This window comes from Oenanthe melanoleuca, chromosome 13 (assembly GCF_029582105.1).
Source record: "Oenanthe melanoleuca isolate GR-GAL-2019-014 chromosome 13, OMel1.0, whole genome shotgun sequence".
NCBI lineage: Eukaryota > Metazoa > Chordata > Aves > Passeriformes > Muscicapidae > Oenanthe > Oenanthe melanoleuca.
The window spans coordinates 13,121,191-13,146,890 of record NC_079347.1 but is presented as its reverse complement, the minus strand read 5'-3'; the positions used below and the strand labels follow the sequence as shown (position 1 = coordinate 13,146,890).

Here is a 25,700-nt window from a genome sequence, read left to right as displayed (position 1 = left end):
GCCCAGGTATTGCTGAGAAATACAGAAGTAGATGTTAAAGTGGCAGAGCATCAGTTCCTAGAGTTGTTCTGTGGTGGTTTACATTCAGATGTTGCAGTGAGGTAAATCTGGTTAATTTCTTTGCTATGAGCAAAGATGCAAATAACTACTGATTAATCTTTTTTTTTTTTATGAGGTATATAAATGTTTGCCATTGTGTGGATACAATGAACACAGGTACATTAACCTTTTCCAACATGTGAGAAGATACTGTAGTTGTTGAGATATTAGTGAAGTTGGAGGGAATCTATATTCAGATAATTTAGACTCTCTAAGAAATATTGCCTCTTATACATTGCAGTAACTTTCTTGGAATTGCTCTATTTGCTAGTGCTTGGGTATCCTGGTACCAGGATGCAGAAGGAATTACTGGTGAGTGTATTATTGCTGTCCACTACAGGAATTCCTTCATAGTTCACAATGACATTATTATGGGAATTAAGTAGCTGAAGGTTGATTCTTCTTTTTTTTTTTTAGTGGCTTTATTGGAAAAGACTGTAGGAGAGCATTGCATTTGTGTGATATTTTATTCTTAGTTATAATCTCATCATTCTCTTCCTGTTTTACTGATGCACCAAAACATTTTTACGCAGTTAATAGAGCTTTATTCCTCTCCCTTACCTACATACTGAGTGGGTGATTCAAATTGCAATATTGATAAAGATCTCATTTTGCCTTCACTGCTATTGATTTAGCAGGACTTACTTTCCAGACAGACATGATCTTTGCTTGCTTAAATTCACAAAGAAGTAAGAAATTGCACACAGAAAAATCATAAATGTGCCATTACAAAAATAACAATATTCTTATCCATGTGTATAAAATTCTGACAATAAAGATGATGGAAAAAAGCTACAGTTAAACTGCTATTATTGTGTCTGCCAGTCCTTCTCTGTGTGAGATACCTGTTGAGCTGTAGTATGGGAGCTCAGTTATAACATTCACTTGCTGCAAAGGTACATTGGACAAAACACAGTGAAAACATTGACAATGGAGTGTTTTTATGTTAAATAAGAACCAGCAGTTGCTAGTCCAAGAGGGAAGAACAAGAACTAGAGCATCTTCTGCAGTAAGAGCAAAGTCACGTGTAAGTAACAACTCATACGTTTAACATGTCTGAACTGCACTCAGCCTCACTCCCAAATTGTGACAGATGAGCATAGAACTGACCTTTGGATTTCATCTTTTACCTCCTCTCTCCTCATCCCCAGGTTTCTGTACCAAATTTGTTATTTTATAAGGATGTACTTTTTTTCCCTCAACATTTCAGTGTTCTGACCTTTCCTACCGTAATTCTTTCTTTTCTTAAAAAGAAATTTCAGATGTTGACACTTTCCTCTTAAAAGAGCAGGGAGTTTCTTTGTGAATCAGAGGAACTGTTGGTTTTGGAGTTATGACCAAAAGGTTTTAACTGAAAGATTGCTATTTGATGGATGCTTGTCCTTTGGAATGGAGGTGGTAATTCTGACAAGTGGTCAGCTGCTTGACTAACAAAGCGTTGATTGAACTGGAAGCCACCTATTTTTTTAATGGATTTTGGGTGATTTTTCAAGAGCCTGGGTTAGGAGGCTGATTTTATGATCTTTGTATTATTTAAAAATGTTTGGTATAAAGTCTTGCTCTTTGATAGGGGCTAATTTTTGTATATTCTGTGCTTCCCATCCTGTTGAACTTCAGGAACACAGGGTTTTTGAGGCAGCATGCTTTTCTATTATTGATATATAAGTCTGAAAGATACTTTAAAATTAAGTAATATATGTCTGGGAACTTTTTGGTAGTGTTTTAATTCAATGTGCTTTTTCATAGCTGTGCTTTTATTCTTAACTGTGGAAAGGGCTGAATGGTGCTTCAGATTCTCAGAACTCTTCCATGAGCTGCTTGCTTTGAAGCAGTGACATCTGTTGTTCTGTCTCTCCAGTTCAGGGCCCTTGCAATTTCACTCTGCAAAATCAGCTTTTCCAAAGGAAGTTTCTTTCTCTGGCAGAGTCAGAGTTCCAAAAATGCTGACTCTGTGGTGAAACAGCAGTAAAAATAATATGAAATTTCCCCTCCCTCATTCCTTCAAATGTTTTTCTTTCTACGAAAGTCCTATATCAACATAATCCAGGGTTCTGAGGTGGAAGGTGTTTATCTGGATTGGGTGTGGGGAATGATTGGTGAGTGGAGAAACATTTTGTTTTATTTTCATGTGGAAAGACTTCAGTTCTTTTATTTTGCTTTTAGGAGCATGCCACTGTATTGAGGTATTTTCAGTCCATCAAAAACTATCATAGTGGCTCTCAGATCTCTGTATTTAAAGATCTGGCTTTTCCAAATTTTTTTATGTGCATGTTATAATGAAATATTAGAAAATAATATATAAGGAAACTAATGTGCCCCATTGAGGGACTTATTCACAAAAAATAAAATGAAAATCCAAGTGTGCAGATGATACTTCTTACTATTTGCAAAAATAAGAGCCAGATTTTAATTTTCTATTTGTGTCTGTATTGTTAGTAACAGATGCTGTCAATGGGAATTGCTTCCAGGGTGTACAAGAGTGAAATGAAGTCTCTCTTAATCTTTTTTCTCCTGCATAAAGATACTATAATAGACTGACACTTTCTCATTTGAAAAAAGTGTCATTTGTGTAGGTAAATGGGAAGTTCAGGGTTTAGGGAGGAGTGCTCTATCGTAGTCACAATACAATCCAGAGTTGTCTGGTGGTTGTGGGCTCCAGGAGTTTGGGACCATCCAAAAGACCATAAATCAGAGAATTCAGGTTCTTGGTCATTTGAAGCTATTTCAGCTTCTTTATGTGCCATTCTTTCTGAATAATGGAATATGGCTCTGAAGTAGCTGAACCAGTTTATTGTATACAAATGTTACTGTGTACAGTTTCAGGCAGTGACATAAGATCATGCAGGAGTTTGCTGTTATGTTTATGGAGAAGTTCTTTAATTAGGCTTTTTGAATTAGTGGTGTTTCCTACATGGAATGATGAGGCTTCATTCCTTAGGAGTGCTGCTTAAACTCGGCCATTCTCTGCAAGGTACTTAATATCTTTCATTCATAACATTTTCATTTGTCTAACTAATCCATCCTTTCTCTAATAGTGTCTCAGTGCTTGTATTTAATTTTTATTTTTGTTTTTAAGTGGCCTCCAGCTAAATAGGAGGCTACTTTAGAAGGAATTGTTACTTTAAGTGAAGAGCCTGAGCTGACATTCTGTGGCATCACTTGCGTTTTTATTGAAGCCCAATGTCTGTGCCACTGAACAAGGAGTGTAAATAAGTTAAGATGGAGGAGTTGCTTTCCAGTTCATCTCATCATCTTCTTTTTAATTTAGGAGTTATATACTCTGTTACATGTCTTTAAGTGGGTATTTCTGCTCCTCCCACAAGTTTTGAGGGTAGCTGACAGTGTGTAGGGTGGACTCCTTGAATCAGCATCCCTCAAGCTGGTGAATGTCCTCTGTAGATATCTGAATGTGTAAAATATGGATCTGAGAACTACAGCATGGTTCTGTGTTTTTATTTATGGTATTACAGTATCAGGAAAGAATTTGGGAGTACTATTTTTAAATTGGCCTTAAACAGAAATTCCAGCCTTCAGTGAAGCAACAGGAAGGGAAGCAATGAAAACCGTGCTGAGTAACATTTCCTCTCTTCTGCTACACCCCCCCCTCCAAGGGTGACAAAGTCTTTATTGAGCCTGACAGGATTCCTAATAAAGCTGCATTCAATCTGTACAAGGAACCTGCTGAATCACTGAGAGCAAGTAATGGCATTGGGTTGGAGGGAGCCTCCCACTTAGAGCTTACACAGCTTGTGCTCTGTGCTCCAGGAATCACCTCTGTTTGCTTTACTGAAATCTAGGCACTTTAAATAACAACCTTAATACAGAGAAATTCAGACACTGTCCAGGAGGCTATTAAAATCCTTGTCCTGGTACCAAGTGAGTGCTTGATCCTGCTGGAGTTTGTTTCCAGCCTTGTTTCTGCTCAGAGCACTGAGAAGGGAGAAGCAGCTAAGCAGCATATGAACAGGAAGGTACCTTTCAACCATGTGGCTTCCTTCCCTGGAGGATTTTGTACCATGGTCTTTTTGAATGCCATTGGAATTTGGGAAGCTGTTGCCATATGGTTTAACTGTTGGTTCAAAGGCAGAAATGTGTGTCTATTTCTTTTAAAGTATATTCCTGGTAATATCCTGGATCTCTAACATGTCTTTAGAAAGTAGTAATATTTTGTTTGCTCTGAAACATATAAAAAAGGCATCCTGCTAACTGCCATAGCTCAGTAAAGGAATGGATGCAAAATCCCATCCATCATCCTTGGTGCTTTTGTAGAAGCAGGTTTGGAGTGTAACCCAGGGAATACTGGGTGGCACAGCAGCCTGTGTAGACTGGGTGTGGGGAGTCTTGAGTGAGCCAAGCATATGTTCTTGCAACAGGAATTTAATGTGTGAGGGGTGGATTGAGAGACAGGTTCTGTGCAGCTCTCTGGGGCAGGTTTGCATGTGAGAGCAATCTGTCTGGAACTTGCTGACACAGCTGGTTTTACCTGCAGCTTTGAAGTGCTGCTGCGCTGCTGCAAGTTTCTGCTCTTTTCTCACTCCTTGGGCAAAACTCTGGGCTGACTGAATAACACTGAATAATACATGCTGGTGTGCTTTCTTTGGGAGCCCTTGTTTCAGGTTCAGGGTGGATGTAGGGTGTGTGTGAGGCCAGGTTGTTGGGGAGCGTGCCTGAGTGCTGGCCCCGCTGCAGTGAGCAGCTGTCCCGGCCGGGGCTGGGCTGGGTGCAGCTGCTCTGGAACGGGGCTGAGTGCTGCTGCCATGAAGGACATTACATGGCAGGCACTGCTAAAGGGAGTCTCTGAGGATTTATCACTTCCTCAGCATCCCTAATACCTGGCTGCAATTGCTGAGGCTGTCTGTGTGTGAGATTAATCAGAATTTGCAACTATGAGGTCATTTCGGAACAATTTATTTTCCTTAGAAATAGACCAGATTTCCTGTTTAGAGTTTAATAATAATAATAATAGTAATAATATGTTACTGGAACACCTGTCTGGGGTCACATGAAAGGAAGCATTCGTTTTTTGTTTTCTGTTTTTGAGGGGCAAAGTTGCTTTTGATGCAGTAATTCCATCCTTGTTTGAGAGCTGGTTTTTTTTGCACTGCTTGTATCCTCTGGCAGTGCTAAAAGGGGGTAAATCTTGGACCTTGTTGTGGACTTACAGCATCTGGATGCAGCTCATGTGTATTACAGTTGTGCTGGCTGAGTTGTTGTTGGTTGGGAAGCTTTGTGGTCAGAACTCTATGTTCGAGAGCACTGTTGTTCCACTGGAGCCTTAATTCCCAGCTTTGTAAAGATGCTCTTTGGATTACAGGCCAGAGATTGGGTGAGAAGCAAAAGGAAGCGATACCTACCTGCAGAATTTGCTCATCATTGGTGTTGCTGCACTGTGGTGCTTGTTCAAAGCATGCAGATCTTGGTCATATTTTAAAAAGATGCCATTAGTGAAACATAACGGTGGCCACCACTTCCTCAGCAACTTTGAGTTTGGAGTTTATTCTCCTGATGATTTTTCTGGGTGACAGTACTTACTTCTTTATTTTAAAAAGTTGCATCTTAACAATTAAGAAACTAATATTTCACTGTCCATGCAAAAAAAAGGAGCAAATTATTTTCAGAGAAATGTTTTGGAATAAATGGGTGATGGTGGTAGTTAGCTGGTGGCTTTACTTTTGTGTGGTGAGTTTGTAGTTGATGCTTCTTTTATTTTCTCCTTTATGGCATCTCTGAGAGTTAGCATCTGGCAGGGAAAATGAGAAGTGGTCTGAGTATTCAGGTGGCTCACTTCTAACTTTGAGATGAGGATGCTACCATAAAAGAATATATATTTATATTACATGATATTGTTACTAAAATCTCTGTGTTTTTATACCACCTTTGGTTTAGCAGCTGGTTAAGCTCTTTGCTGGAATAATGTGTGTGCTGGAGATGATAAAAACTGGTGCTGAAGGAAGCTGAGGCTGCTGGTGACCACACTTGGTGATAACAGCACCATCCACAGAGCCCTCCCTTGGTTTCTGCACTGCTGCTGAAGCACATGCTGTTTTATACAGTGTATTCTGTCATGGGAAGAATTTGAAGACACAGATGTCCTCTGCTTTTTTTAAACACATCTGCTGTGAGAACTGGAGGCAGAGAATGATCTGTCCAGGACAGCTTGGGGCAGGATCACTGCGGTCGCAGTGTTCGTGTTTCTTCTCTATGGCATAGAAAATCTCCTTTCTAACAGGATTAACAACTGCCTGATTACTCTTTGCCCAGTTTCCCACCTTCCCTTGGGGTGATGAACTGCAGTTTTAGCTAGTTGGGTAGGTAATGTGAGTTACTTTCTCTGTAAATAAGTCAAGGTTGTTTTCTGTCAAAGATTGAAGAATCTGTTGTGGGCACAGCATTTGCAGGTAGATCCTGTGCTTCAGTTTCAGCTGATGAAAAGCTCTGATGAAAAGACTTTTGCAAAATAAAATCATACTGACCTTGTTCTCTCTTCTGAGCATGTGAAGAGTGTTTCATCAATAGTTGTGTCTCAGTTGGATTGTGACACGAAAAAGTAAATAGAGATTATAAAGAAGGAGATGGAAAGGGGCTGTAAAATTCCAGTAAATATTTTGTGTTCTGCTGCTATGATGCTGTTGCCCTTTGGCATCACTTTTCATAGTGATTATCGTAAATTACCTGTGAAAATGATCCCTACCCTTTGTACTGAGGTTATGTGCTTGTTCACTGTTTATAACTGCTGTGGTGAAATAAATGTGTTCTTAAAACTGAAAATCATATTAGAAACTGTTAGAGTTAGAGGAATAAATGCTTTCAGCTCTGTTGGAGGAGGGTTTTTGAAAGTGTGGTGCAGCTGGACTTCAGCCTCTGTCCACGAGGTGGCCACAGCCCCTGCCCACGTCTGGCCACCCTCGGGTTAGTTGATGTTCCTTGCCAGCAAAAATACAGAATGAGATTCTAAATACAGTATGTCAAATGTAATTTCAGTGCTATTTTAAGCACTCTGTCTGAAATGAGTTGGAATTATTGAAGAAAGCTTCACAAACTATGACTGATAGGTAATTTTAGTTTTATTGGGAAAAGCTGTACCCTCCTGTGTTAGAATATGAAATGGCACATGAGGGAAAGGAGGAATTCTACCTGGTTGTATCTATTTAAACAAGCGAGAAAGACTTTTTCACCAAGGCATGGGAAACACATTGGATGGATGCATTTGAGGTACTGGCAGTAAGAGGCACCTCACAGCCATTCCCAGGAGATTGCTGAGTTAGTTCTTTTGCTCAGTGGCACTCAGAATCACCTTCTCTGCATGACTAGGACAGGGGCTTGCTTTAAAAGTCAGGTATTTTTAAGAAAAGTGTTACAGATCCTGATTTAAAACCTCCTATAGAAACTGCTGTGTGAGTAGCCAATGTGTTTAGCTTGTTGATGTGTCACCTGACTGGGTAGTGAATTCCATTTATCATGTAGTTTATTACATTTATCAGCATTAGAGCATTGGGCAGTGTTAAGTTAAATGCCTTCTGCTGGGTGAGGGAATAGGAACCTTTGCCTTCCCTTTGCTGTGCTCTCTGCCCATGAGGTTGGATTGGGGGATGCTTTTCAGGCATGTATCCCTAAATAAGGAAATGTTTATTTCCTTAATTTACCAACTGTTTGTTCATCAAGCTCCTCAGTGCATCGGTGCAGCAGTTCTGTGTGCTGCAGGTGGAGTGCAGGACTCAGTCCAGGCTGAGTGAACTTGCAAAGGGGCTGCATTCTGGAGTTGTAGAGAATTCACAAGTCAGGATGTGATCATTTTTCATATGCAGAAATTAAAAGCTTTGTGATTAAAAGGGGAACGTAGTTTTCTGTAACTCGTAACTACAGAACTGCTTATCTGAAACATTTTTGAGATGTTCTGTTACATCTTAGTCTGAGTTATGTAAAAAAGTACTGAAAAATGTAGGAAAACCTATATAGTCACAGTGAATTATGTAGACTTAAAAATTCAGCTTTAATTTTAAACAAATACAGATTCTCTCCTGGCTGCCCAGCTTTTACAGGAGTTATAAGCATCCTTCTTTCGGCCTGGGAGAGTCAGATATTGACTACAATGCCACTGTATGGTCTGAGTATACAGTTGCTGCATTTCTGTGTGTAATGCTTTCAGGGGGAGAAGTTGAAGTAGTTCCCTGCCCAGAAACAGGGAAAGCTCAGTAGTGGAGCTGTTAGTTATCTGAAATGACCCTTTGGCTGCCAGGTGCCCTTTGGAGTCTATCCCATAGCTAGTGCTCCTGGATGGTTCCACTAATTAAATCACGTTTGTGGCAGTTTGGAGGTTTAAAATGAGATTGGATTCTGTGAAATTAGTGCTTTGTAAATGGGTTACAAATTCAGGCCCTCTGTTTAATTTTCATGGCATTTGGAAATGACATTTAAAAAAAAAAACACCCAGTTTTATGGTTTTACATGGTCTGCAATTACATCTGACCTTTCATTTGATACAATGGTCCATGTAAGTTATATTGCTAAACACAGACTATGAAGCCAAAGAACTTTTCTGAAGTAAATCCATTGTAAATTCTGAGGCCAGCCTTCATATTGATTTATCTTATGTAAACACTGGATAAATGCAGCACTTGAAAATTCAGAACATACCTTCTAAGGCCAAGCTGGAGAGACTGCCCTGTGGTGTATAATGATTTTGTTGTGTGTGTGTTTGACTCTTAACAGCCCACCTGTTCAGGACAGTAAATTAAGTGATGAATAGCCCTAGTGAGCTGTTCCCTGCCATGTGGTCTGCACCATCAGTACATATATTTTTGTGACTGAAGAGAATTCTGTCTGGTGAGAAGTTTAAACAGCTGTATGTCCTAATTACAGCTTCTATGGAAGTTTATAAAGAGAAATAATCTTCATGTTTTAATATTTTTATTTCTGTGGTTGTTAGTGGATGACGCTGGTGAGATGCTGACTAGTGGTAGAAGGAGTGAGAGACCTCTAAAGCTTTATTGTTTCCATCTTTCCCAAAGAGTATTTTGAATTTCTTTTTGATGTTCCCTCCAGACATGGACTGAGCAAGAGAGGCAGTAGGATGGTGTAGTTTGTAGTGGGCTTGCAAGCTGCGTCTGAGGTGGACATGAAAGAGTTTTTTCTCTCTAAATACAACCCCTTTGCTATGAAAAGGTAGTCTAGTGGTTCTCTGCACCCTATATAGTGGCTTAAGTTTTCACTGGTTTTGAAAAATTTCTTCTTTAAAGAGATCTTAGAAGGTTTCAACAATTTTTGACCTCGGGTGAACAGGCCTGCTCTATTTGACTTATTCTGCTTGTTGCTTGCTCCTGTATTCATTCACATAAATAATATTTTCAGAGATATTTGGAATAATTTTTTTGGGGTTTTTTAGGTCAGTGTTTATGTATCAGTTGCACTTCACTCTTTTTTCACTTCCACATGTGAACTGTGGACAGGGTTCTTCAAGTCTATGTGTGTCCAGATCTGTTAATCTGGGTTTTGCATAGTTCTGTGTAATTTACTGCAGAATCTGAAAAGTAACACTGAATGAATAGATATGAATGAGATTGCTTATGTTTGTTTGTTTTTTTCCCTTCTCTTTCTTTTTAGGACTTGAATACTATCTATTCTTTCCTTCATGGACTGGACATATTGTCACATTTCAGGGAACATCAGCTAAGGTAAAGTATTCTGCAGTTTGTTTTTTTAGCATCTATGACATTTTGTGGAGATAAGCAGAGGTTTTGTCTGCCTGCAATTTGAGGTGGCTGAGTATTGGCTAAATCCATTGCTGAGTTAAGTCACTGCAATGATGTGGCAAAGAATCTAAACTAATTAGCTCTTCTAAGAAGGAAGGCAGAGCTTACTCCCATTTGCCTACAAAGGACTATGTAGACAGTGCCCTGTCTTAACTCCAGATTACAAAATATTTCTAATGCTTCAGACATTCAGATGGTCTCAGAATCCATAAAATGGAAGGCCAACAAGGCACAAAAAGTGCTTTGAAAGTATTTTAATTCCTTCAGTTCAGTTGCTATGGGTAATTTTATAATGAAGAACACCATAATAACTTGAATTTTCTGGTTAAGCACATCCTTTATTTAGAACAAAAAAATAGTTGAATTTGAGGTCTTAGAGCCTGAAAGTGGTTCTACTGAAATGTGGTGATTAATGGCTTATGATCTTTGGGGATTAAAATTGAATTTAAACTTCTCTTCCTCTTCCCTCAGAATAATGTCATCCAGTGCCCGCTATGAGAGGTACAAGGGCAACCAAGTTCTCTTTTGGTGAGTACATAGCACTTGTTGGAGTTCTTCAGCAGAAACGTGAGCAAACCCAATGTTTTGCATATTATTATGTGTAATTTGCTTTTCAGTTATTGTCAATAATTGGTTAAAAACTTTGGCAGAGGTGGTTTTAGCAGTAGTGCAGTGTTTGAGAGGTGCCCATGAGCTTCCAGCCCAGCTCCCATGGACAGCAGAGGGGGATGTGTGTGTCAGTGACACGAGGTGACTGAAAGGGAGACAGCCCTGGTGACATTCAGTAGGTGGCACTATATCCCTGGAGCTGTCACTGCCTGCACAGCTCCTTGTCCAAGCAGCCTGTACTGGAGGGGGATGGAGCTCAAACACCATCACTTTACATTGCAAAAATGAGTACTTTAGCTTATGGTTCTCTGCGTTCTTGCTGGGAGGCAAATATACTTTTATTTTCCTCATATTTTAGCATTGCTTATGGCATATTTATTGTCTCCCAGGTAGTCCTAGCTTTCTGTAAAAGGCACAGCTTTTAGCACACCTGAGTCTAAATGAGATGCCACCTACTAGTTGGTGTGGTAGGTATGTGTGGCACACACCTGCTCCAGTAGCAGGTCATTATCTGTGTGTAGGGTTGTGTGCTGCCCTGTATTTACAGTCTTTGTGTATGCTTTCACTGGAATAAAATATTTTCACTAAAAATTTTATTTTTATAAAGTAAATTTTTAAGCTGAGTTAAATGTCAAAATGTAAAGTATAAAAACCATTCCTTATGTGAATGGTAAAAAAAAAAATCCTGGTCCATTTGGAGTTCCCACGTTCTTACATATTGAACTGGTAGAGTGATAAATCATTATTTTACTACAATAATGTTTTGGATAACATAATTCTAAGGTGCTGTAAGGAGAAGTACATATCACTGATTGCTTTTCTTACAGCTCAGAAACTATTGCAAGATGCTGGTATATCCTGCTTTCTGGATCTGTGCTCATGAAAGATTCAATGTTTTTGCCACCTTGCAGGTATGTAAAATAATTGAGTTGCTGTTATTTAAGGCAAATTTTTAAAATAAATGCTTCCAATGTATTTGTGTTACTGTAATTTTTAAAGAATTTAAAAATAATTTCATAATTTTGTTTTTCTAAAGTTTGATAGTGAAAGAAATGTTCAGCTAATTCAATTTACATTTTCTCAGATTTTTCTGCACGTTGAAATTTCTTTGTGAAATACTTAATCTAGTTTGGCTTTTTAAGTTTATAAAAAAATTTGTAGTCAGCTTATTACCTTGGGACCTCTTTGAATAATTTGTATTGTGTGGCTGTTCTGGATAGAGTTCCCTGTCACAAAAATACAACTGCAGATGCCATTTGGTCAGAGGCTGTGTTTAATGGCACATGATTTTTAGGTGAAGCAGCATCAGCTGTGGAGAGCTTGTGCCAGGAGCCCGTCTGTGTCTCGGGGTTGAGACACAGTGAGCACTGACATGCTTTCTCTGAAGCACATTATTAGACTTGAGCTGAACTTGGGCAAGTAATACCCTGAGTACCCAGAGTAATACTCTGCTTGACCTTGTAAATCACTTTTTTATGTCACTGTGTTTCACTTGACTCAGCATGAGCTGACCATGAGTGGATAGACTTAATGCCAGCTCCAGCTTACATACATTTCCATATACTTGAATTTCATAGTAAGTACTGGTAAGAACATACAGGACTGAATTTTTCAACTCAGTTAATTCTAGGCTGGGTATTAAACACTTCATGCTCCTTGAGTGACTGAAGGTCCTTAAATGAAACTGTCCAGAGAAGCTGTGGCTGCCCCATCCCTGGGAAGTGTTCAAAGCCTGTTTAGACAGGGCTAGGAGCAATATTTTCTAGTGGAAAGTGTCCTTGCCTATGGCAGGGGGTGGAACAAGGTATGCTTTCAGGTCCCTTTCAACCAAAATCATACTATGATGAGTCAATTATAAGTTCAGGAGTACCAAAAGTGAGGACATGGCATGCTTGTATTTGCATAAAAACTCTCTAAAATCATTGTTTTGTGAAACCTAGAGTATGTCACCTACACACACACACACATAAAAATAATTGGTAAAGTAGACCTGTTACAGTTAATTCACAAGATTACAGCTACATTTATTATGGATAATGAGGATGTTAAAGGGTCACAGAGTTCTGTTAGATGGAGCTGCTGGCAGGTTACAGCTTACAAAGGATGGTTTCTGGGATGTTCTGTCTCCTTAAGAGATTAAATAATGTGGAAAGGAAGAGAGTGGATTCCTGATAGATATCTAGGGTGTTCAGCTCACTTCCATTTTGTTTGAAATACAGTCATGTTCATGCATTAAATCGAATGCCTTTTTTTTTTTTTTTTGGTAGAGTGGGATAAACTTCAGTTACTTTCTGTGTTCTGAAAACCTGATCAGTCACATTTCTAGTTGAGGAAGCTGCAGTCACCAGACACAGATTAATTTCATATGAAATAGTGCCTTGGATAAGTTAGTAGTATTCTTTCATAATTGTAATTAGCACCATTTTAGTTACATTTGTAATAAGACTTAATGTCACTCCTTATTCTTTGTCCCCAACCAAGTTCCTGATTATGTGAGTCATTCTGGAAGGAATGTTAACTATACATCTATAAGAAAGCACAATATTACCTTTATTCTCATTGCCTCAGGTATTGTAGAGCTATTCTGTATCACAGGAAACAAATATAAGAACTTGCTGCCATGTTCTTTTTGCCTGGTGAGCATATGATCCTAGACTTCTAATATGTTTGTGAAATAAACTTTATGGGAGAGTATGCTATGTGGGATACTGTTTTATTCATGCTTTTTTAAAATTTTCACAGCAGGAAAGTAGTGGAAGAGAGTAAGGAGCGAAATGAAAACAAAGTATTCTGAGGCTGCTGAAGGGAAACATCCCTTCAGCCACTTGGATTCCTGATAGGCTGCCCAGACATGGCATCAGATAAATCCTACCTTTTTGACTTCTCCAATATGGTATAAATATATCAGCATGTGAGCAGAGGTGGGTGAGGTTTAGAGACAGGTGTCTTCTGGAGGGGACTGATGCAGGAGACTAATGATGGCTTTGAGTTGTCTGGGGGTAAATGGAAGAGGACAAAAATAGAATCCTTAATGGGAGAAAGGTGGTTACTACCAAAGATGAGGAGTTAGGCTTTAATCTGGAAACCTGATTGAACTCTGAAGAGGTCAAGAGCCAAGTTTGAATAATTATCATTTTGGAAGTACTGGGTAGATGGAGGCATTATGTAAAAAAGATAATAGCTAGCAAATAGATTCGAGTTTGAAACTCAGTCCTTGTGTGGTTCATAACATGCCAGATGCCCTGGTTACCTCTTTGCCAGATTGATAATTTCAGCTTCATATTTTTCCTCTGGAGCATTTGACAAAGACTTTGTCTTTAAAGAACTTCTGTACGTTTTAGGGTTCTTTCAGAATACTGGAATGGTTTTTATAAAATAGTTTGCTTTGTAAAAGCAGGATATCAGTGTTTCTCAATTAGAGGAAGCTTTTCTCTGGGCAATAGTGGGGTTTAAGGCCCCTTTTTCTTCTAAAATTGTTGGTTTCAATTTGATTTATGTAGCAGTCGTTTTTTGAAATCTAGCATTGCACTAGAAACTAACTGTCCAGTGACTTTTGTTCTACAATTATGTAAGAAACTGCTGTTACAATTGATAGTTTAAGTGAGATCCTTGCAGTCTCCATAAATAATCATTGCCAGTGGAAGGTGGTATGGTTTAGTAACTGTTTCTTGGTGCATCCTCACAATATTTGTCCTTTTTCTGTCATCTGCCCTGTGATTACCTTGATGGATAGGAGGGAACTGTAGTAAACAATTGTAACCTGAAGATGCTGTCCTGCTTTTTGCATACCCCTTTCATCCCCTGTCTATCAGAGGTTTGGGAAAACTTTTTTTTTTTCTTATTTTTTTTTATTTTGAAATAAAATATTCTGTGGAATCCAAGCTGAGAGAGGCTTGAAAACATAAGGAGGTGGGCAGTTACTGCTTAATAAACCTTGTCTAAGTATTTGAATGAGTCAGGATGGAAACTGGGGCTCACTGTGCTTGAAAAGGGCTTTTTTATTGACTTGATGAACTTGTATTCAAATTGTAATTCAGAAATTGGTTTAAAAATTGGAGGAGTAAAACTTGCATCCAGGTACAATAAATCTATTCAATATTCCAACACTGATGCTCATGATGAGAGAAGCCCTGGAAGATTTTTAAGGTAAGAGGCAGATCAGTCAGTAATACCAGGTACAAAGATGGCATAATCTTGATTATCCTATTGGTTGGAGAATGGATTTGTTAATAGATTTGGCATAGGAGAAGAATTTGCTTCTAACTTGAAAGGGATGCCCAGAATAAAAATAACAGGATTGATGGATTTGTGGAAGGAAAATCACGTCAGCAAGTTAAAGAGGTTCTGTGTTAACCTTGCTTGTTAATAAAGATAATTCATGTGAACAGGATAATTGAAGGAGATTACTCACACCAAGATTAGCCATAGCAGATATATCAAGGACCTGGAGGAACTTTTGAAGCCAATTATGTGGCTGACAGCCTCCTACAGCTGTGAGAATTGAACCTCCAAGGGGAAAATACAAACTCTTGAAACATTCAAGATGTAGTCTTACTAAAACAAACACTTCTCTTTTCCCAGTCCTTCCAAAATCTCTCAAGTGGAGAAACTTGGAATCATTGTTCTGTTCATGAAGTGCATTTCTTGGCCATTATTTAAAATGGCCTCATGGTTGTGCAGTGTCTTTTCATGAGAGTTGTAGATGCATCAATGACTCAGTGAGCAATTTTTCTTTTCTTTAGTAAAAGGAGAAGACCCAAATGCTTAGATCAAGAAAATGGGCATAATGAAAGAGGAACTCCAGTTTTGCATCATGAACAACAGCTTGGGTTGAAATTATTTTTAGCTTGTTTTGTGTTAGTATTTGTGAGTAACAATATTTTTACAATATTTTGCAACTGACTGTGACTGTTAACAGTGTTTGCATCTATTCTGTATGAAGTGCCAGAAGCACAGAAAATACTATGCTTTTATGGGACTGTAAGTGTTGGAACATTAGAATACGTGATTAAAGATTTGCAATTTGAAGAACTGAAAGATTAACAAAATGCCATAATTTAAATTGTGATGTATGTAACTTTGTTCTCAAACATATTTATACCTCAAATGCAGCATCTAATGTCAGATCAAGTTTACTTCTGAAGCCTGTAGTGCTGCTTTCTGCAAATACTTGTGAATTTGTACCATTCACTGCAAAAGTAAACTGGTGGCTCATAGCTCCTGTACTCCCAGCTTCTGCTAGTGCACATATACTGGTCCTTTTGTCCCCTGATCCTTCCCTTCAAGGTTTAACTTGAATCCTGCTTCTGCTTAGACTGTACCTGCTGTGTCCAAGCTCTGTCCCAGTGCTCTTCAAACTCTAATCTTCCTCTTTCCAGTCCCAGTGTCTGGAGTGTGAATAGTTTTTCCTCCCACATTTTGCATCCTTGTGTGCCAGTCCCCGCTGCCATACAGTAAACCTAATTTCTAACAAACTGGCAGTTGCCAGTAAGATTCTGAATTGTGATAATTGTTGCCATAATTGGGATTTAAGTTTCTTGCTGTGTGACTGTAAATACTGCAGTCACAATACAATAGTCTGAGTGTATGCCTGCTTCACACTGGAAAGCTCTTCCCAACTAACTGTTGTGGATTATTTTCTCTGCTCTCTTAAAGGGAGCTTCAGGCTTACATCCCTGTGATTATCCAGTCTGAGAGATTTAGTACTCAGCACAGGATAAAAGCAGTGGTGATTCAGTGCATTTGAATTTTTGAATTGAGATGATGTTTTCCCTGGATGTTTCTGTTTAGTGGTGGCTGTAACTTGTAGCATTGCCTGACAGCCAATAAATGAAGCAACAATTTGGGAATGCTACCAATAAATGTATTTGTAAAATTAATTAATTCAGATGGAGTTGTTCAGATTTAAATTCTTCTGTCAGAGCTAGTGCTGGCATGAAAATACTCTGAGGGCAAAGAGAATGTGGATGAGAAGAGGCAGCACACTATGAGAAGCTGTGTCCTGGTCTCCCTGAGTGCAGTAACTTGTGTTGGGCTTGCTGGTGCTGAGTAGTGGCTGGGAAAATGTTTCAGTGTAGAAGTACATGGTGCATCTTGTTTGATATAGACTAATCTTCTAAGAAAATAAAAAAATGAAGAATGTGTTCAGACCTGTCACAACCAAATGGCTGAATAATCTCTTCTGTGTCTCCCTTGCACCAGTAATTTCCTTTTGGTCTATTCATAGTTCATTACAGCATCTACCCTTTCAGAAATTTTATGGACTGCAAAGGATGGTGATTGTGCCACAGAAAGAGTTTTTTGTTGGCTGAACTAAAGTACAAGAGAAAGGAAATTAGAAGGAAGGGGTTGTATGTGGTTTGTTTGTAACTAAAATACAATTTTACAAAGGCTTTGCAATCCCATGATCTGGAATAGCTGGAAAGCTGGACAGAAAGTGGTAGGTGAGAAACAAGCTTCCTCCAAGGGTCATCGTGTTCAAAGTATAAAGTAATTAATAGAGATCTTGAGCTTGCAGCCTGCAAATTGAGTAGCATGTTACACAGCCTCCAAAATATTTTCCACTTCAAACTTCAGCAGGCTTAAGAGATAAACCTGCTAAATGTTGTTATTGAGAGCTAATGCAGAAATGGGTTTTGATGACTGAACGTTAATTGAAATAGGTATTTTGTATTCAGCTGTGTATCTTGTGGTGTCTGGTTTCCTTTAAACCTTTCCCTGATGGAGTTTAAACCTTTTGCTCATGGAGTTAAGTATTATAATATTTTTCTAATGAAGTTACTTCGAGGAGCTCAGGACTTGCACAGCATATCACATAAACTCTACCACTTGTATTTGCTGAAACTTTTGGTCTGTGCTGATGGACCTTTTTTCCATCTCCTTTTTCTGTTCCACAAATAGAAACATTTGGGGCTGCTCAGCAGCTGCTGTGAGGGGGCTCCTGATGCACCTGCAAGCCTCAGCCAACTCCCCACCAGCCAACCCCATTCTTCAGATCATGGTTGGGCTGAGACAAATCTAGTGAAATTGAGACCTCCGTGGAGATGCCCAGAAAAACCTTTTCCATTTACAAACATTTAGGAATGAATGTTGTTCTGAAGCCTTGATTATAATTGGCAGATTAGTGAAGTATATTGATGTCAGCAAAGCTCTTAACTGTGATAGAGAAGCTAAACATTTGTATTCTAGAGGAAAAATATGTAATAGGTCATTAAGAAATTTAAGACCCATGTCTCTAAAACATTCTGTGTATGTAAATTAAGAATATTAAAATTTGGTATTTTCAAGACAAATGGTAGTTATGGCTGGGGAAAAACCATTTGTGGCATCCTCCTTTGGAAGTAGCTCTGCTGTGGAATAATCAATAAACTATCCATGGTGTGTACCAGGAAATAATGAAACTTGACCTATTGGCTTATTAATATGAGTAGTTTATTCTTTAGGATTAGCTGGCTGGGTTTTGTCTTTGGAAGCTGATGCTTTTCCAAGTGTTTGGTTGTTGTAAAGTGCCTGATGGAGTAGAAATGATAGGGCCAAGACTGTGACCTTTGTTCCAAGCATTGTTCTTGTCCCCATTAGTGTTTACTGCCATTACTTAATTAGCAAATGCTGCAACAAAGCAGAGGGAGGCTGGACAGTGGGTGAATTTGAGGAATGTGTTTATGTAAAACAAAACAAAAAAGAAAACAACACCTCTTTGACCTCCAGGAGTTTGATAAAATGTGGTTGCACAACAAAAATACTTTGCTTGAACAACCTGCAACAGGAAATTGGTGGTTTTTTCTAATTGCAGGGTATGTAGCAATAGTAGTAATCTGGTCTGTCATAAAACTGATAATGACTGTTTCTGGTTTTAAAAAGGTGCAAAACCTGAAACTTCCAGTTGCATGTAATTCCTTTATGATTTTAGTGTTTTGGAAAAGAATATCTCTTGTCTTTAGTTTTCTGCTATAAGGAATAGAATAAATTATTATAAATTATTTAACTTTTTTTTTCTTTTTTAATTGAAAATGGTCCTGTGGCAAAGTTGGTCTCAGTTTGGTTTTTAGTTTCTAGACAAATCCTAACATGGATTTCAGTTCACCTCAGTGTTGGAGCTGCCATTAAAAATTATAGTTCTGTTTTTTCTGAACTGAATTAACAGTTGTAGGAGGGAGAGTAGTTTAGCCATTCTTTTTATGTGCTGCAAAAACACAAGGCTCTCATACCTGTTTGGGAAAAGCATGAAAGAAGACATGAAAATTTGAACTCTGAGTTTCTTAGCATAGATGTGTGAAAATGCCAGTTTTCTATCTGAAACTTGTGCTTGTTTGGTCTGGGTGAGAAAGTTTTAGTTGGTACGTTGTTTACGACTATATTGCAGTCATGTAATTTAAATATTTTTTCTTTTTCTTTGGTAGACCATTAGCAAAACCAAAACTTGGAAGCTGCCATGCTCCTATTAATTGTTATTCTTTCTCCTAATTGGATTTCACTGAGAATTTCTTTGTTGCAATAATCGGAAGCTTCACTTGAGTAACTTCACAGTTTCAGAGAATCACAGAATGATTTGTAATGAAAAGGACATTTAAGCTCACCTGGTTCCAGCTCCTTGCATGGCCAGGGACACCTTCCACCAGGTGAGGTTGCTTCAAGCTCCCTCCAGCCTGGCCTTGAGCACTTCCAGGGATGGGGCAGCTACAGCTTCTCTGGGCACCCTGTCCCGTGGCCTCACCACCCTCATGGGGAAGAATTTCTTCCCAATATCTAATCAAAACGTCCCCTTCTTCAGCTTAGTTTAGTTTAGTTTAGTTAGTCTTTTGGCTTCAGTTTAGTTCCTTAAATTCTTTTCCCATAGTTGCATATATCCCACAGAAGTTCTAGAGTGTTGTTTGTACCATGCAGTCACAAATGGATGGATTCCAGAGGTTATTGGTCTGTAACACACCCATGCATCCCCCAGGAATAATGATTTTACAAAATAATATTCTTTATATTTGGACTTTACATAGCAGACTGTGATGAGGGATGCTGAATAAATTAAAATATTACGGTAATGATACTATCTAATTGCATTTTTAATATAATAGTTTTCATCAAATTTTCTTTGTTATTTTTTGTTTTTTAACAGCATGGACCATTGCCTATTATTTGTGTTATTGAAAAGGTAAAGTAGGCTGTTCATCTCATTCCTTTTTGTTTGCTTTTTTTCCCATCCCACTCTAGTTTTGGCAAGCAGTCTGGGGGAAAGCGAGGATGCGAATGTATCATACTGGAACCTTCAGAAATGATTGTGGTAAGACAAATTTTTTTTTAATGTATTTAAATGTATTTAAATCTATTGCTGGTTTCAGCAAATTCTTTCTCATTTACAGCAGAAAGCTTATTGTAAAGTATTCTATGAAATTGCAGTAAAATTGCCTTGATTTCAATTATTCCTATGGCTGCTCTAGTAACAGCAGTAGCTATATATATTTAATCTAGATGGGTAAATGATGGTGATGATTAGGTCATTCTTTCTAAAATTATGCTTACTTGAGTTTCAAAAGCCTAACAGTCATGGCTGAGCAGAGCATTCCTGAGTCAGGCTGTGGCAGCCTTCTATCTTGAATATTTATTTACACCCCCATTCCCCATTTCATGGCTTTTATTGGTCATGTCTGGGTGGAAAAGCATTCTTCCTCCAGGCCTTTGCAGTGCCACACAATGTGAAGGCTTGTAGGTAGGAGAAGAAACATGAGAGTGCTTAGCCAAGCTTGAATGTCACCATCCTTAATGTCCAGGATTCCTTCTGCTTCTTCAGAGCACTTATTGATGCTGCTAAGTGCATATATAGATCCATACATATGTGCTTAGAGAGTGTAGCTTAGTCCTTCCCAGGTTGTTGTACACATGCTGTGAGCAGTTGGAATATTAGGATTGCTTTTCCACAGTGAAGACCAGTGTTATATCCCAGCAGTGTGCCTGGGGACACAGGCAGATCCCTTCCAACTTTCACCTTGGATGTTTTTAATGGAGCTGAAACAAAGCTGTTTGTTGTGCTCAGAACCCATGTGTCTGTTAATCAGACTCTGATCTCCAGACTGCTATTGATTTAGCTGCCCTAGATCTAGATATAGTAACATTAAAACTAATATTTGACAGTGTCTCTTACTGAGCATGTAAATATTCAGCTTCCATAAAATATTTGTTTCTCACAGTGCATTACCAGCAGGGGTGTCAGCAGTGTCCTGTACCAAGTCCACTTGCTGTCCTTTGTGCAATTTGCTGTGTGCAATGTCAGTCTGACCCTGCTTGTGGGCTCTGATAGCATCAGTAATATGCTCTGTGCTGCAGCACATATTTTAAGCTACAGTCTGCTATGAAGTGCAGGTTAAGAGTGCAGGAAACCTCTCTGCATGCTCTGGAGTGAAACAGTTAATTTGTTTTACTCTGAATTGTCCAGTCTCTTCTCAAAGCTGGAATTCTGGGGGGAAGGTTTATGGCTGGAGGGATGCCACAGGACTATTGGGTGGCAATGTATGCAGCCATGTCATGGGAGTGCCCCAGGCCCTCTGGTTTGCATTTGCTGCTTTGCATTTTTACTTCTTAATTGCAGCTGGCAAGGATCTGGTGTGCTGAACTGACCATCTGGTATGCTTAGTGTGCCTGAGTGCTGTGCCTGGGCTGAGCTGAGTCTTGCACCCCAGTGCTCCTGTAGCAGAGTGACAAACACTCACTTACCCAGTCATATCTATTATTAGGTGTTAGGAAGGAGTTCTTCCCTGTGAGAGTGGTGAGGTCCTGGCACAGGTTGCCCAGAGAGGCTTTGGCTGCTCCATCCCTGGAAATGTTCAATGGATGGGGCTTGGAGCAAGCTGGGATAGTGGAAGACTAGACCAGCCTGGTCTGGCTGATGACTTGACTCACTGCATATGTAATTTTATATAAAAACGTTTCATGGGCAAAGGAAGTCTTAAGAAATACCTATGTGCTTCATTGGTCATATCACCATTGCAATTAAAAAAAAAAAAAAAAGGAAATAAAAGAGGAGCTTCTGTGCAGTGTGTGCTTCCAGAAAGAAACTGACCCTATTGAAATATTTATTGAAGAAATTAGTGTTGTGTGTGTAATTTGAGTAGGCCCAACTGTGATTACAGTTTCAGGGTATCACAGTAGCTGGGGAAGCCAGCATTGGCTGTGTCAGCAGCCTCACACTCTGCTGGGTGTTCCTGGAGACAGAGGCACAGCCCAGACAGCTGTTTGCTTTGTTTTAAATCTCCTGAATTCTCTTTAATTGGAATTAAATGCCAGTGAGAGAATAGAGACGCTTGAAAGTATTTTACATCCTTCTCTGGAACTTCAGTATCATTTTCCATAGGAAAATCAGAGAATTAAAAGTGCAGAGTAGTTTCCTCATCATATGTGTGATCATATTTTACAGATAAATGTAGCTAAAGGTACTATTAGCTGTATTTTCTAGGAAGCACTTCAAATAATGTGAGAAAAAAACATCAATGTGGTGGCATGCACTTTGCTTGTGATCTGCACTGACACAAGGTGTTACTTGGGTTTCAGGTCCCTGATTAACTCTTATTAATTCATCTTAATTATTTTATTTTCTCCAGTTTTTAATTTGCAACATACTAATGAGGTTTAATACATAGTGAATATTTATCTTCAAGCAAAAGAACTAATTAGCTGCTTTAATGATGTTAAAGAACTCTATAGTTTCCTGCTGGTGACTGATTTTTTTGATTTTTTTTTTTTTTTTTTCCTCATCTCCTGTCATTTTAGAATGTAAATCAGTTTTGTAGTGGGAATCCTCTGGGAACAGACCCATTTTAAAGGCCATAAAATGTGGTCAACTTAAGTTAATGAGGATAACAATGTGTGAATGGGAATTGTAACTCGTATTTTTGGAGGCTGAGCAATGTATTGAATTAATAATAGCCCCATTTATTGTTTAGGAAGATGACCCAGAATTGCAGCATATCTTGGTGTATTGAAGTGTCATTACTGTTGTTCATTGGTGCCTTCATTTTCTTCTTTGGATCTAAGTGTAAGATTTCAGAAGAGCTGTGTGATGCTTGCAGGTGGAAAATATTTCATTGCTGGTTTGGACTGCAGAATGAAACAGGGTAATCCTATGGTTCTCCTTGATTTCTGTGTGGCAACCAGTGCCTGGGTGAAGCTGGTGGTGTGGGAGCATCCTGCTGCTGCCAGTGTTTAAAGCTAATAAAGAACACAAGAACACTTTTTGATTAGGATATGGCCAGTTAATGTGCTATTCTGTGCTCTTCTATTTTGTGCTAATGTGTACGAAACCAAAATTCCTTATTTCTGGAGAACTTCTGTAAAATTTGAGAGCAATATTGTTTCTAGCTAGAAATACATATTTATGCTACATGAAGAAAGGCTTCTATATCAATCATTTTGATGCAATTTTTGATGATACAGGGTGGCCCATTTAAAAAGATTTTTTGCTTCTTTTTGTGTTTATGCCTGCATGCACTATATTCTTTACACTCTTATACCACTGTGCTTACAGCAACACTGCAAATAGATATCTTTGTGTGTTGTCCTGCTCTTTTGCAAAGAGATAATAAAATTAATAGTGAAAGGTGTGGTCATACCTTGCTGGGGGAACTCAGCTTTTCTGAATTGTTTTTTTTAAAAAATATTATGCTGTGAGCCTCATTTTTCTTTTCTAACTTTCCTAACCGTTGTGTCTTTAACCTGTGTTAATAATGTATGATTTCTGTATGGAATCAAAAATAAACCATAAGACAAGCTCAGCTGCTTGCACCTTCCTTTAACTTCAGACAGACTGTAGGTTTTTGGAAAAAGTGATGTTGAAGGTAGATGTTATCTTGCTTTTGTGATGGTGTAGTTTGGTTACTTTCCTTTTTATGTCTGTTAAGTCTTTCTGAATTTCTTTTCTTGGTATCTTTTGAATTTTAATTTTAAGGTCATTTACTTCAGTATGTGAAGTTGAGAGCTGTTTAAGATCATACAGAGGTTCTTCTCCTCTTCCAGTATTACAGTCTTAATGTTTTGGATCTTGCAGTGAAATTTGGAGGAAAAAAAATAAATTAAAAATAAGACATTGAAGATAGTAGAATCTTCTACATAGTAAAGATATTGTGGAGAAGCTTCTTGTTTGCTGCAGCCTATTTGCATGAATGTCTGCCCTGCTTCCTGGTGGGAGATTTTTTTTCCAAAAGGTCAAAAGGAAATGGGAAAGGATGATACTGCTTTTTATAGAAAAAAAAAGAATTGTAGCTATTGAGATAAAAGGTTTCATGTTGGCTTTTACTAAAAAGATAAATTTACTTAATTTTTAATGTTTACTCAGAAATAATATTTAACATGAAGTTGTGAATCAGGTTCCAGCCACTTCTACATAATCTACTGGAAGCAATTAGAAGGCAGTATGACATAGGTGAAGTAGCTATTTATAAAAAGCTGGATTATTTAAAGTTGTTTACCTATGACTGGTACTGGAAATAAATTTTGATTTTAAAAATTACGCTACTAAAAATAGGATATAATTCAGTATTTTTGCAAGATTGTAAATACACAAAAATGGTATCTTCTGTGTTGAAGATAAACTTGAAATGACCAGTGCCTGTAACTCCTTCATGATACTTGTGACTGCAGAAGGATTTCTGCTGATGAGTGACATTGTTTAGAGGATATGTGTGCCTTTTTTTTTTTTTTTTTTCTTAAATACTCTTGTTTCCTGGAAGGAAACTGTGGCCTCGGTTTCATTAGGCAGTTCTGAGATCTGCAGCAGTGGTTCTCTGAAACAACCACAGTAGTTTTAGCTGCCCCGAACTTATGATTATTCCTTCTCCATGAGCTTTATACAGCTCCGCCGGCTCTCGGTGCTATGGAAGAACTGGATGTTTAACCAGGAGCCTGAACGTGTGTTTCAGGTGGAGAACTCTAAGGACCATGAGGAAAGCATCTTGCAGAGGGAAGTGCCGCTGCGGCAGTCCCGTCGGAGGTACAGGAGGATCAACCAGCGGGGCGAGCGCCAGACCATCACGGACAGCGTGGATCCCAGCAGCTACGTGTCGGTGAGCCTGCCCGTCTCCTTGGCACCATGGGGTCTGCCTGGCTGGCTGCTGAAGGGAAATAGCCCATGCTGGCCATTTTTGAGAACGCTGCTTTTCTGTTGAGGGGCAGTGAAGTGGTTTGGATTGGAACACCATAGGTGGAAGTGAAGGTAGTAATTGAAAAAGATGGGGGTTTTTTGGTTTTGAGATCTTCGGCTGAGCACTATAAATAAATCTTAACATGCTCACTGGATAGAGAAATGGTCATTCTTCATTTTTTGTTGGTTTTACCTGGAGTTATTTTGGTAAGATGTAGGAATTGGTGGGTTTCTTTTTTTTTCCCTTAATAAATTTGAACTGTAATTTAGAGTTAATTGCAAATGTGGATCAATACAGCATTGACGCTCTTGTACTTGGTTGTGTTCACTTGCTTAAAAATAGTACAGTGGTAGTTCAGGCATCAGAGTAACAACTTGTCTGCTAGTCTTAAATAGCAGCAGATACTATAAACTCTGCAATGTCTTAAGGCACATACCTCTGTGGTTTCAGGGCTGCAAAACATGTGAAGGTTTTTCTTCACCGTTATTTTTCAAACTTCCTGTTTGGTAACAGGATATACGTGATCTAGACAAATAATTTAATTGAAAATAATTGTTCTGGATAATTTGATCTGCTTTGAAAATCAAAGGTTAAAACCAGTACTGACCTTGAAGTACAAGCCTGGAATTCATGCTCAGAAGAGAAAAAACTTCTCCCCCTTTTCTCCATTCTTCTTTTAATTTCCCTAAAAGAGAGACATTTTCAGTTGATAATGCTTCAAAATATCTGATGTGTGCAGTCAGGTATGAGCTTATAACTTACATAAACTGATCATTTTTCTGAATGTTGGTAGCAGTTGGGTCGCAGGTGGTGATTTTACTACACTGCATTACTATATCTGTGACAGGAAGAGAATATGCTGCTTGAAGTTTAACATCCTCTGCCATCTCATTTCTAGAACTGTCACATATGTTGGATTTTATCATTAGTAAGACATTAAATTAGTTATTGCAGAAATACTGTTGAGATTGTTGAGAGAGGTTGGATCCTCACACTCTGGGCGGGTATGCATAAAGCTTTATTAGGAATTAAATTCCAATCTGTGTATGACAGAATCTATCTCTGTCTCTTTGGTGTTTGTGACAGTGAATAAGCACACAGATAATAATTCTCAGGTTTCATT

At 38.6% G+C, this 25,700-nt stretch overlaps 1 protein-coding gene across 8 annotated transcripts in view; it reads left to right on the top strand.

The window, feature by feature from the left end:
• RAPGEF6 (Rap guanine nucleotide exchange factor 6) overlaps positions 1-25,700 on the top strand; it is a 114,317-nt gene that overhangs the window by 14,941 nt on the left and 73,676 nt on the right. For all 8 annotated transcript variants that reach the window (XM_056502821.1, XM_056502822.1, XM_056502819.1 and 5 more), the window contains exons 2-6: positions 9,700-9,770; positions 10,320-10,376; positions 11,285-11,368; positions 19,662-19,731; positions 24,356-24,499. In XM_056502821.1, coding sequence (XP_056358796.1) covers positions 9,700-9,770; positions 10,320-10,376; positions 11,285-11,368; positions 19,662-19,731; positions 24,356-24,499 — 426 coding nt within the window. The remainder of the gene's footprint in view (positions 1-9,699; positions 9,771-10,319; positions 10,377-11,284; positions 11,369-19,661; positions 19,732-24,355; positions 24,500-25,700) is intronic.